This window comes from Antennarius striatus, chromosome 13 (assembly GCF_040054535.1).
Source record: "Antennarius striatus isolate MH-2024 chromosome 13, ASM4005453v1, whole genome shotgun sequence".
Lineage (NCBI taxonomy): Eukaryota > Metazoa > Chordata > Actinopteri > Lophiiformes > Antennariidae > Antennarius > Antennarius striatus.
The window spans coordinates 11,917,587-11,930,160 of NC_090788.1; the positions used below are offsets into that span (position 1 = coordinate 11,917,587).

The 12,574-nt window shown below is 43.2% G+C and overlaps 1 protein-coding gene across 9 annotated transcripts in view; it reads left to right on the forward strand.

Annotated features, from left to right (window-relative positions):
* Nucleotides 1–12,574, forward strand: part of LOC137606224 (prolyl 4-hydroxylase subunit alpha-2-like) — a 43,694-nt gene that overhangs the window by 29,762 nt on the left and 1,358 nt on the right. For 2 of the 9 annotated variants that reach the window (XM_068331373.1, XM_068331378.1), the window contains 2 exons: nt 143–426; nt 571–2,807. In XM_068331373.1, the coding sequence (XP_068187474.1) occupies nt 143–426; nt 571–976 (690 nt within the window). In that variant the 3' untranslated portion in view covers nt 977–2,807. Of the gene's footprint in view, nt 1–3; nt 113–142; nt 427–570; nt 2,808–4,177; nt 4,238–4,297; nt 4,364–5,253; nt 5,436–7,800; nt 7,870–10,392; nt 10,490–12,574 lie in introns of those variants that run through there. The other 7 variants (XM_068331376.1, XM_068331379.1, XM_068331377.1 and 4 more) reach the window with 7 other exon arrangements.

Consider the following 12,574-nt stretch of genomic DNA (forward strand, 5'->3'; position numbering starts at 1 on the left):
CAGAGTCACCCTGCACACCACCATCCTATGCTGTTTGGCTACACTCTCACCTACCATGACTTTGCAGTCACCAATCTCCTTCAGGTTACACCGCCTACACAAGATGTAGTCTACCTGTGTGCTCCTACCACCACTCCTGTAGGTCACCCTATGTTCCTGCCTCTTCCCGAAGAAAGTATTCATTCACTTGGGGCGGCAGTGGCTCAGCGGTAGAGCAATCGTCTTGAAGACAGGATCGCCCAGCCATCGGGGGCTCGAAACCCGCTCACACCAGAACATCCAACCGAGTGTCAGTCGACGGTGGGAGGTGTCGGCTCACCTCCTAGCCACTGCCGAGGTGCCCTTGAGCAAGGCGCCATCCCCCCTACAAGCTCCTCAATTTGGGGCGCGTTCCAGAAGCCGCTGCCCGTCACTCTGCCTCCTAATGTATGTGGTTTAATGTGTACCTGTTTGTACTAACTGCATACTTACAGGCCCCCTTGTGTGCTGTATTCAGGGGGCCTGTATACTATACTAAGCTGAGTAACCTGAGATAAATAAAGTATACTTCTTCTTCTTCTTCTTCTACAGCCATGTCCATCCTTTTTGCAAAGTCAACTACCATCTGTCCTTCTGCGTTCCTCTCCTGGATACCAAACCTGCCCATCACTTCCTCATCACCTCTGTTACCTGCACCAACATGTCCATTGAAATCTGCACCAATGACAACTCTCTCACTTCTAGGCATGCTCTGCATCACTTCATCAAAGTCCAACCAGAATTTCTCCTTTTCCTCCAGCTCAAATCCTGCCTGTGGAGCATACCCACTAACAACATTGAACATCACACCTTCTATTTCAAGCTTCAGACTCATCACTCTATCCGACACTCTTTTTACCTCCAGGACATTCCTAACAAACTCCTCCTTCAAGATAACTCCTACTCCATTTCTCTTCCCATCTATACCATGATAGAACAACTTGAACCCTGCTCCTAAACTTCTAGCCTTGCTACCTTTCCACCTGGTCTCCTGGACACACAGTATGTCTACCTTCTCTGCATCATGTCAACCAACTCTCTGCTTTTTCCTGTCATAGTTCCAACATTCAACGTCCCTACTCTTAGTCCTATAGTCTTGGCTCTCCTCTTTCTTCGTGCAAATGCACTTTCCTCCTCTCCTTCTTCGACCAACAGTAATCTAATTTCCATCAGCGCCCTGTAGGTCAACAGCGCCGATGGCGGTCGTTGTTAACCTGGGCCTCGACCGATCTGGTATGGAAGTCAAAGGTTTGATTCGCATCTTTGATTTGGCAAAAGTTTTATGCGGGATGCCCTTCCTGAAGCAACCCTCTGTATTTATCTGGGCTTGGGAGCGACACTTGCTTGTGCCCTCTTGTGGCTACATTCCTATGTAAGTCCCAATGTAATAATTATTATTTACGGGTAAGTTTAGTAATAAATTATTATGTTATCATCCATCTATCATCTACCACTTATCCGGTGCCGGGTCGCGGGGGCAACAGTCTCAGCAGGGATGCCCATACTTCCCTCTCCCCAGACAGCTCCTCCGGGGGGAGCCCGAGGTGTTCCCAGTCCAGTTAAGAGACATAGTCCCTCCAGCATGTCCTAGGTCTTCCTCGAGGTCTCCTCCCGGTAGAACATTCCCGAAACACCTCCCCAGGGAGGCGTCTAGGAAGCATCCAGAACAGATGCCTGAGCCACCTCAGCTGGCTCCGCTCGAGGCGGAGGAGCAGCGACTCTACTCTGAGCTCCTTCCTGGTGACTGAGCTCCTCACCCTATCACTAAGGGTGCGCCCAGCCACTCTACGGAGGAAACTCATTTCAGTTGCTTGTATCCGGGATCTTGTCCTTTCCGTCATGACCCAAAGCTCATGACCATAGGTGAGAGTAGGAACGTAGATTGACCAGTAAATCGAGAGCTTTGTCTTGCGACTCAGTTCCTTCGTCACCACGACAGACCTAAACAGCGACTGCATCACTAAGGAAGCTGCACCGATCCATCTGTCAATCTCACGTTCCATCTTTCCCTCACTCGTGAACAAGACCCCAGGATACTTAAACTCCTCCACTTGGGCACACCACCCTTTTCCGGTCGGTAACCATGGCCTCGGATTTAGAGGTGCTGATTCTCATCCCACTCGCGTCACTCAGTTGCAAACAGTCCCAGTGCACGTTACCAGTTCAGGACTTTTATTACGTTATTGGGCAGTTATTACATTATTGGTCTATTATATATCAAAAATGGGCAAATTTATCATGTCATCACCTATTATTACTTTATTGGCTGATAATACCTTACTGGCGTCAACAAAGCTCTTAAAAATCCCATATTATGCTTTTTTTAAATTCATGTCATTCAGCTGCCAGATATTCAACTACTCTGTATTTGAAATGTATTACCCCAAAGTAAATCCTCTTCCGCTCTCTAAAGGTCTGTTTTAATTGGGCGTAGCTCTCAGCTCCCTATCTCCACCCCTCCCCCTTCTGAGCCTTCCCTATTTCCCTCCCCCCTCTGAGCTGCACAAACACTGCCCTCCCCTGCGCGTTCACATGCGTTTGTTTACTTGCGCCACTTGAACGCGCCTGCATTACAGATCGATCAATTGCCATAGTCTGGAACTTTTTTAACTTTTAGTGACTTTGCTGCTACGTATTTTTCTCTAATTCTTCTCGTGTTTTCTACTCTTGTTTTTCATGATATAATGATTGATTTTTCTGCGCTAAGCGTGGACCTGCTTCATCATGTTCCCTAGTCTTTGCTGAACAAAGACTTGTGGCTCGTTGTGTAAACACGATGAGACTGGCCGGTGAGATAATTACATCCCACTTCAAACCGGTGATGTATTGTGATTGTTAAAGCTGTGTTTTTCAAAAATCGTCAATGGACAATGACAGATTGTCGATAACTCGGGAGCTAATCTAAACCAAACTAATGAAACATGGGATTTTACCAGTAAGACCAAGTTTTGCTCGTGCACACGTGTATGTGTGTGTGTGTGTGTGTGTGTGTGGATACACCTAGCTCTCTGATCACTTGGAAGAGCTAAAGCTGCATTCATTCAACCGTTATATCATTAAAAAATGGACAATTGATCTGAATTACTAATTAATGTGCAACTGACTATGTGTTCGCTTTGCTGCTGGTGATAGCCTCGGACACACACACACACACACACTGACACACACACAGACACACACACCTGACTGATAACTAATTAGCTAAATGCTAGCTGAATTCAACAGCTTGTGAGGAACTTTCAGTGTGTAGATCTGAGCCAGGTCATTTCCACACACCGCTACTTAGCCTGATCAAGAACCACACGCGCGCGCACGCACGCGCGCACACACACACACACACACGTCTGAAGTGCATCTAACTAGTCAGCCAAATGCTACTGAGTTTAACAGTTTGTGAGGAACTTTCAGTGTGTAGCTCTGAGCTAGGACAATACCGCACAATGTTACCGTAGCCTGAATGAACTCCCCCCTCGGGGATTGCCACACCCTTAGTCATGTCAACCAATCAATACTGTCAATCACCCTGTCCAGTCACAAGCACGATTTGTGACGTAACAAATACACTCCAGCAAAATCCGATTGTTTTAATTTGGTCCGGGCCATGAATTCCTAAAACTCCAAATATCTATTGATGCAGGAAGCGTATTTACCAGATTCTAGGAGTTGGTCAGGTTAGGGATGACCACTATGTATATGTAGAGACCTGAAAAATAATAGGACCCCTTACATAGTTAAGTCCGGGTGGTACTTTGCATTACATGTGCAGCTGTCAGAAATTGTGAGGCGGAATCTAAATGTATTTCAAACGGTAATTAAAGGAAAACTTTGCTGTTACTATATCACTGACCCAAGGTTGAGAACATACATAATGCCACAGATGATGAACAGTCTTTGACATCTGCAGACACCCCTGGAAGAAATATCTTCTTGTCCTGCCTGACTTTTTTAAAATACAAATAAATGCTTCATGCTCTTTTTTATTATTTGTAACTGAACAATGTGCTTTTATTTGAATTGAACTTAGTCTAAAACAACAAAAATATCTATTTTCAGAAGAAATGATGTTCCTGACACATAATGGCTAGTATTCTTTTCCCTTTATGGCGGGTTCCTATTGTCTTTGTTATCAAGGGTTAAATGTCTTAAACATCTGTTGCAGCGTCCTCTTGACAGCAACCTCAAGATCGATGGAAATAGACTTGCCACATTCTTAAACTATGTAAGTACACGTTTGTCTGGCAATGTCATGTATTTTCACCGCTGAATTTTATCTTCATAGAAAGATGAGCCTGATGCTTTCAAAAGATTAGGCACTGGAAATCGTGCAGCAACTTTTTTGAATTACGTAAGTATGTGGATCCAGTCGCCGGTAGTTGAAGGCTGGTTGTACAGCAATTTCCTGAAATCTCAACCCCTTCCCTCTTTTGTTGAGTGTTGGACTTGAATTGATTCACTTTAATAGTCAAAATGTAGAAGTGGAGATGAAATTATACCATTAAAACAGTACGTATTAAATAGCCCATCATGTGGATGACAGAGAGACTTCATACATAAATATCATCGAATAATCCCGTCAGTCTGTTCTGGTGCATGTTGTGACTTGTGTTGAAAATCTCTTGTCAACTTTCTATTTAGAATCAGCAGTTTTATACTAACACTGAAGGATCAAAACTTATACTTCTCATAATAAATTAGGGAAATTGTTATTTACATAGTTCTTTTCCTATTTGGTCTGAATTTTAATAAAATAAGTAAAATTTTACTTTGATATTACTAATAATGAATGAGAAGAAACACCATTTTTATTAGTTTAATATTTATTACCCCCAAAATTTAGACAACAACAAGGATAGCCCCAAATAACAAAAATTGACAATGTCAGTAGTGGGTGTTTCCACCATTTGCCGCAATGACAGCTTGACAGTGATGTGTTGTGCTCCTCACTAGCCTCATGATCACTCTTCCACAAGTGCTACACACAGCACACAGTTCTGCCAGGTCACTGGGGGGTGGGGTAAGATCATCCAGTCTCTGCTTCAGCTGGTCCCAGACGTGCTCTATGGAGTTCAGGTCAAGGGACATTGCTAGCCATACCATATGAGGTACTCTGACTTCCTGAAATCGAGCTGTGACAATTCTGGCACCATGTGGTGGAGCATTATCATGCATGAACAGAGAGTTGAGGGTGTGCTGGCGGAATTGGGGGATGATGGTGGGTTCTATGATGTCTCTAAGGTAAGAACGTGCAGTGACTGAGCCATCTACAATAACCAAATCTGTTTTGCGCTGGCTGATGATGCCTGCGCAGACCTGTTGCACCTCCTCCACCAAAGCGAACCCTGGGGACCATGTTGACGTCGGCATGTCGCTCACCTTGCCTTCTCCAGCAACGCTAACGACCATCATTTCTGTGCAAGGTGACCTTACACTCATCAGTGAACAGGCCGGTGGACCACTGCTACATTGTCCAGGTCACATGGTCTGGTGCCCACTACAAACGTTCACGGCAGTATCTTGGTGTAATTGGAATCACCTGCAACGGTCATCTGGCATTCAAGCCAAAGCAATGGATTTGGTTACGAATGGTTTGTCTGGAAACCTGAGTGACCCTCACATTTCAAAAACGGGCCTGCAGCTTTGTGGCAGTTGCATAACAATGTCTGAGTGCGTAGGTCCTTAGGTCATCATTGCAGACTGTCACTCATGGGGCTCCACTCCTGGGTCTGTCACAAAATCTGCCAGTAGTTCTGTGTCTTAATGCAAGTCTGCTAATGACACTTTGAGACACACCAAGTTCACAAGCAATATCTGACTGCCTGCCACTGACCCTAAGGCGCACTATGGACAGGTGGCGCTGCTCGTCTGTTAAGTGACGTCGGGTGTTCATGGCTGTTTGATTGACAAACTTGGAATGACACCGACAATACCAGCTTTTTATACCCACAGAATGTTGAAATTGATGTTACATTGAAAAGGGCTGTCTTTTTGTACTTTTTGGTATTGGCCCCAATATGTAAGGAACACTACACAGTGAGGCCGATGCGTGGAAAACACAAAATGAGGTGTGTCTATCACCCCAATACAATTGCCTCCCTATCTCAGAAAAACATTGTATGTATGACACCCACTGAATCTCTCAAAATATTCCTAACTTATTGTGAGTAGTATTAATCTTAGCAAAAACAAAACATTTTTGGTAAATGGTGAGATATACACCTAAATAGTTCTACCCATATCACCATGTTTAAGTTCATTTTTAGCATGAAACATGATGCTGATGTGCTCCATCACAATGTTGTGTCTGTCTTGATCATACAATGTGGAAAGTATTAAAAGGGGCATAACTCAAAACCTCCATTAGAAATTATGGCGGAATCACAGAAAATATAACAGTGGTACCTCTACTTACGAAATTAATTGGTTCCGGAAGAAATTACATAAGTAGAGACGAGTTTTCCATGCAAATGCCCTAATCCAATCCAAGCCCACAAAAATTCCGACATAAATGTTTTATAAAGCATACAAATGCATCAAAATATGTAACAAATACATGTTACAATTAGATTATTACACAATAAATCAGAGTCGTGCATAACGTAAAAAACAAAGAATAAAGAATAATAATGACGGTCATTTACCTTTTAACAGCTGTCCCTATTGTTTTTTGCCCTCTTTGGTACATGCGCGCCTATCTCACCATGAGTGAATTCCAGTCCTCCTTTTGAACTTCTCCAACCACCCACGCGATGCCTTAAAGTCCTTAAACTTCCTTTTGTTTTCATATCGTGGCGATTGTAGATGCATTACGGCCATATTTTTTGGCGAGATCAACCAAACGCATCACTTTCTCATGCTTTTCTATGATCTCTTGCTTAGTATGGACAAAAAAACTATTTTCTTCGTCTTTTGTTTTCCTCTTTTCTCCGTCACTTTCATTGGGTCCATAGTGAATACGTACTCAAAAATTTATTGTATTTGCGCAAAACTATCAGACTACCTGACGGGTCGAGTGCTGAATGGCGAACACTCCATAAGCACCGATCTAGCTCCACACAGAGGTGGAATGGCATCCCTCTTAGCCAATGGGATGCCAGGAAGATACGTAATAGGTAATAGCCAATGGCAGAGCAGCTATGAGAATGTTGCGCTCAGGAATCAGCCGATACTGTGTTTTTACATTACGTAAGTCGAAATTTCTTTCGTAAGTAGAGGTAATATTTTCCTGGTGATACATTTCGTAAGTAGAAAATTTCGTAAGTAGAGACATTCGTAAGGAGAGGTATCTCTGTAGTAATAAAATAAAAGATAAATTATACTCGCGGTGCACTGGCGTCGTGCCCGGAGTTTGCCCCCGTCTCACGCCCTGTGCTAGCTGGGATAGGCTCCAGCTTCCTGTGACCCGCGTAAGCAGGTGAAGCAGGTAGGAAGATGAATAAATGCTTATACGTGTTACATCAAGACGCAACTCTGTAATTCTGCAAAGTTGTGTAAAGCTATCTAATAGGCATCTGTGTGCATCTTGACAGTTCAGTATGTTGTGTGCCATCAAGCAATTGTGCACAACATACAGAACTTTAACATTTTAAATCTGCAGTTATTTATTAGCTGCTAGTCATAAAGAATTTAAAATTCATTATTACTACATTCTTGTCACATGAATGCAAACTTGTACTTTGAATGTTGACTCACACTATACTTTGAAAAACTTCTGAAGTTTTTGGAGTTTTGAATACCAGAGTATATTCTAACAGGAAAGTACAGATGGTCTTTGTTTGTTCTCAGATGAGCGATGTCGAGGCTGGAGGCGCAACTGTCTTCCCTGACTTCGGTGCAGCAATCTGGCCTAAAAAGGTAAAAGGAGAACGAGTTTCTGTGTGCGTCTGAGAAAGAAAGTGATTGAATGAGTTATGAAATGTGATAGGAACCATTTCCGCATGGCCAGTGGGTGTTTAGTTTGTACTGAGGCTCGTTCTGTTTACCAGTGGGAAGCAGATGTAATTCTAGCAGTGTTGGTCTCCATCCGACCATCTTCTTATTTTTATTTTTTTTATTTATACTGATTTTAATCTCTGAAGCGAAATTAGTGGCACACTCTAGTCAGTTGAATCATGCATATATACTGTATATATGCGTGTGTACAGGCCCTGAGTGCACAAACACACACAAGGGGGCCTGTACGCATGTAAGGGAGGTAGAGTGGCGGGCACCTCCTTTGTGGTGCGCCCAAATGAGCAACTTGTAAGGGGGACTGCACCTTGCTCAAGGGCGCCTCGCTCAAGGGTGCCTCGGCAGTGCTCCGGAGGTGAACTGACACCTCCCACTGTTAGCTCACACTCCGGGTGTTTTTTTGTTTTGGGCGGGAGCAGTAATCGAACCACTGATCTTGGAACATTGGACGACCCGCTCTACCGCCTGCCCTACCACTGAGCCACTGCCACCCCAAAAAACCACTGCCGCCCCACAGCTTTATCCCCTGTTGTGGATCTTAGTGAGCTATGCAATGCGGAGCCACACAGACACAGACAACCGCGCATGCACACAGTCATTTTGACCGGCCGATTAATCTGAAGCGCATGTTTTTGGAGGTGGGAGGAAGCCGGAGAACCCACGTAGACACGGGGTGAACATGCAAAATCCGCACTGAGGGGGACTCGAATCCGGAACCACCTTGCTGTGCTGCGACAGCACTACCCACTGCAGCACGGTGGCGCAGTTTTGGTCTCATTATGAGTTTTCTACTGAGATTTCTTTAGTTTCACTAATAAGTTAGTTGTCATTGTGAGGTTCCTTGTACAATATACTGTTTCTTGTAAACTTACCTGATGCCACTTTCCATGAACTCTACTTCACTGCTGTCTTGTGATTATAGATACTGTGATGGTATGTACAATATTTCTGCTAGTGTTATATATATATTTGGGGCGGCAGTGGCTCAGTGGTAAAGCGGGCGGTAGAGCGGGTCGTCCTATGATTTAAGATCGGCGGTTCGATTCCCGCTCCCGCCCCCCCAAAAATACCCGGAGGTGAGCTAACAGTGGGAGGTGTCAGCTCATCTCCGGAGCACTGCCGAGGCACCCTTGAGCAAGGTGCCGTCCCCTTTACAAATTGCTCATCTGAGGCGCACCAAGAAGGAGCTGCCTGCCACTCTACCTCCCCTGCATGCCTACAGGCCCCTTTGTGTGTGTGTGATACAGGGGCCTGTACTCACAAATATGTATGCATGCATTTGTAATCAGTAGCTAGAGTGTGCTTTCTTAATTTCCCTTTGGGGATCAAACCAGTATATAAAATTTAAAAAAAATAAAATAAAAAAAATCCCATATTTCCTCAATATAGTTTATATTTCTTAATATTGTAATACAGTGATACCTCTTTACTCGACCATAATCCGTTCTGAGGTGGTGGTTGAGCACCGATTTGTTCGACCACCGAAACCAATTTTCCCATAAGAAATAATGGAAAGTATTTTAATCCGTTCTTACCATTTAGAAAAATACCTAAAATATTATAAGAACGTGTATCTAAACAATGAATACGTAAATGTGCACAAGCAGTACATGATAAAGATAAAGCATTATGAACTATTTTGTATAATTTACTTTACGTTTTAGAGAGTGGTTGATGGCACTAGCGTCATCATGGAAGGGGAACCCCTTCCATGATGACGCTAGGTAACGCGCCTCCAGGGGTTTTCTCCCTTCTCTCTCTCTTCCGTGGAGGTGAATCTGGCTGGGCAGTAGCCTTCCTCTTTTTTTTAAGAAGGAACCTGTCCATTGTCAGTTGCTTCTGCTTCAACATAGTGGAAATGGTTGACTTTCATTTCGTACTGCGACGCGAGGTCGGACACTCGTATACCACTTTCATATTTTGCTATAATTTCCGTACGTCTTTGCGTACGTAATTTGCGTACGTAATTTGCGTACATGTTACTCCACTGGCGGTCTGAGTCGAACTGACGCTTACCCGCTGGCCGAGGAGCGCAGCCGAGGAGCGCGTTCGGGTCGACTTGGCTCGTCGAGTACCGAAAATTGGTTCGGGGTCCGATACATTTTCTACTCGAATTTTTTGGTCGAGCACCGATTTGGTCGAGTATAGAGGCGGTCGAGTACAGAGGTATCACTGTATAGGATTCCTTCTTTCATCATCATTTCATGGTCAAAGCATTTCATAATCCTCATATTATTTAATTTAATAAATATTATTGTTCTGCATCTTATAGTCCTAAATTTTATGAAATGTATTCTTTTCACATGCAGTCATTGAATGGGAGATCCTAATCTGAAGATTTTAGGACTGTTGTCGTCTTTGTTCTTGTAGAGGCTTTTAATGCTTTTTAACATTTCTTAAATTGTACAATAAATTCTGTCTTCACAGGGTACAGCAGTGTTTTGGTACAATCTGTTCAAGAGTGGGGAGGGAGACTATAGGACTAGACACGCAGCCTGTCCGGTCTTGGTAGGCAGTAAATGGGGTGAGTTCATGTTCACGTTTACCACTCATATCATGAATGGCACTACATTCTAATCACATAAATGTAAGTAATATATGACAGATTAACCGTACAATGAATGTGTTTAAAAAACAAAACAAAAAAAAAACTTGAGTTGAGGGCGGCAGTGGCTCAGTGGTAGAGGGCACAGTAGAGCGGGTTGTCCAATGTTTCAAAGATCGATGGTTCAATTCCCGCTCCTGCCCAAAAAGAACACCTGGAGGTGAGCTGACAGTGGGAGGTGTCACTATGGAGCACTGCCGCGGCGCCCTTGAGCAAGGCGCCGTCCCCCTTACAAGTTGCTCATTTGGGGCGCACCACAAATGAGCTGCCCGCCACTCTACCTCCTCTGCATGCGTACAGGCCCCATGTGTGTGTTTCTATGTTCAGGGCCTGTACACACATATATATGCATGATTGGAGCTAACTAGAGTGTGCCACTAATTTCCCTATGGGGATTATAATCCGTATATAAAATTTTTAAAATAAATAAATATTGTTATTCATTAAATATCCATGAGATTACACTCTCACACAAGCCTAACAAATCTTGTTTCATTTATTGTTTAAAATCTTGCTGTAAGCCATTTAAATCATTGCTGTGTCATTTAGTTCAGTGGTCCCCAACGCCCAGGCCGCGGACCGGTACCGGTCCGTGGGTCATTTGGTACCGGGCCGCTCAGAAAGAAGAACTTATTTACATTACTTCCGTTTCATTTATTTCTGAGTCTGAAAGACGTTAAATTTGAAAAGTGACGTCTGTTGGAATGACGCACTGACAAATTCATAACTCTGTCCCGCTTGACGGGTCTCGGTCATGTGACAGGTTATCAACACACACACAAGAAGCGCCCATAAACGCACCAGTGTTCTGGATTAAAGTCAAGGCAGATTATCCTGACATCGCCCAAAAAGTATCGAAAACCCTGCTTCCATTTCCAACCTCCTGTCTTTGTGAAGCGATTTTCTGCTGTGACCGAAAACCAAACCAAACTGCGGAGTAGACCGGACGTATGGTAAACACTTCAGGTGTCATTGTCTCCCGTTACCCCTTGATCAGTGGTCTCCATCCACTAATTCTAATTATTGTAATTACTATTATTTGATTGACTTGTTCACCTTTCTATTGGAAATCACAAGCCAATGGCTTCTACCCGTCAACCCTTTTTTTCTTTTCGGTCGCCTGGAAAGAAGAAAATTTACTGAATAAATAAATAAATAAATCATGAAAAAAAAAAAAAGATCAATATTTCTCCTGCGTTGAATGCACTGATTGTAAGTCGCGAAATTTCAAAATAAACCTCATCAGTGCAGTCACTTGAATCAAGTTTTTAATGTAATTATTTCTTATAATTATTTCGTTTACAGAGACAAAATAGAAATGTTGATTATCAATTTATGAAAAAAAGTTTATTTATTGTCTGTTGATGTCTACATTTTACATAAAACCACTGCGGACAATTTATTATTAGACTACAGCTGTCCTGGCGTCATTAACTATTATCGAGCAAATGAAGACCGGTCCGTCTTAGATGAAACCGGTCCGTGGCGCAAAAAAGGTCAGGGACCGCTGATTTAGATGACAGTACTTTATAGATTTATATGATCATATTGACAGAACTACATTCCATCCAAAATCAATGCTCTTTCTCTGTTTAAATTTTTACATTGTAAATCAAGAAAACTATATAGTTTGAAAAAATTATCACCGTTATTATGTGACTTTGGTCCCGTCTGCACGGTGCTGGATCTTTTCGAAAACGGAAGTTTTTGTTGCGGTTACGCCTTCCGTTCACATTTCAACGCAGATATCTGAGACGAAAATGCAACTTTTTGAAAACGCTAGCCAAAGTGCAGTTTTTGAAAACGCAGAGTCTGCGTTGTTTTGTGGACACTGTATCCGCAACTTTTTCTATCTGGGGGCGTGTCCCTGTGACGAAAACTGCTGTGACGTCATGCATGTGAACCGTGTCTACATGTACACACAGAATGGACGGAGTTAAAAGCGGTTATTTTCTGATGTATAACAGTTCGACGTCCAAGAGACATTGATAAATATGCATGACA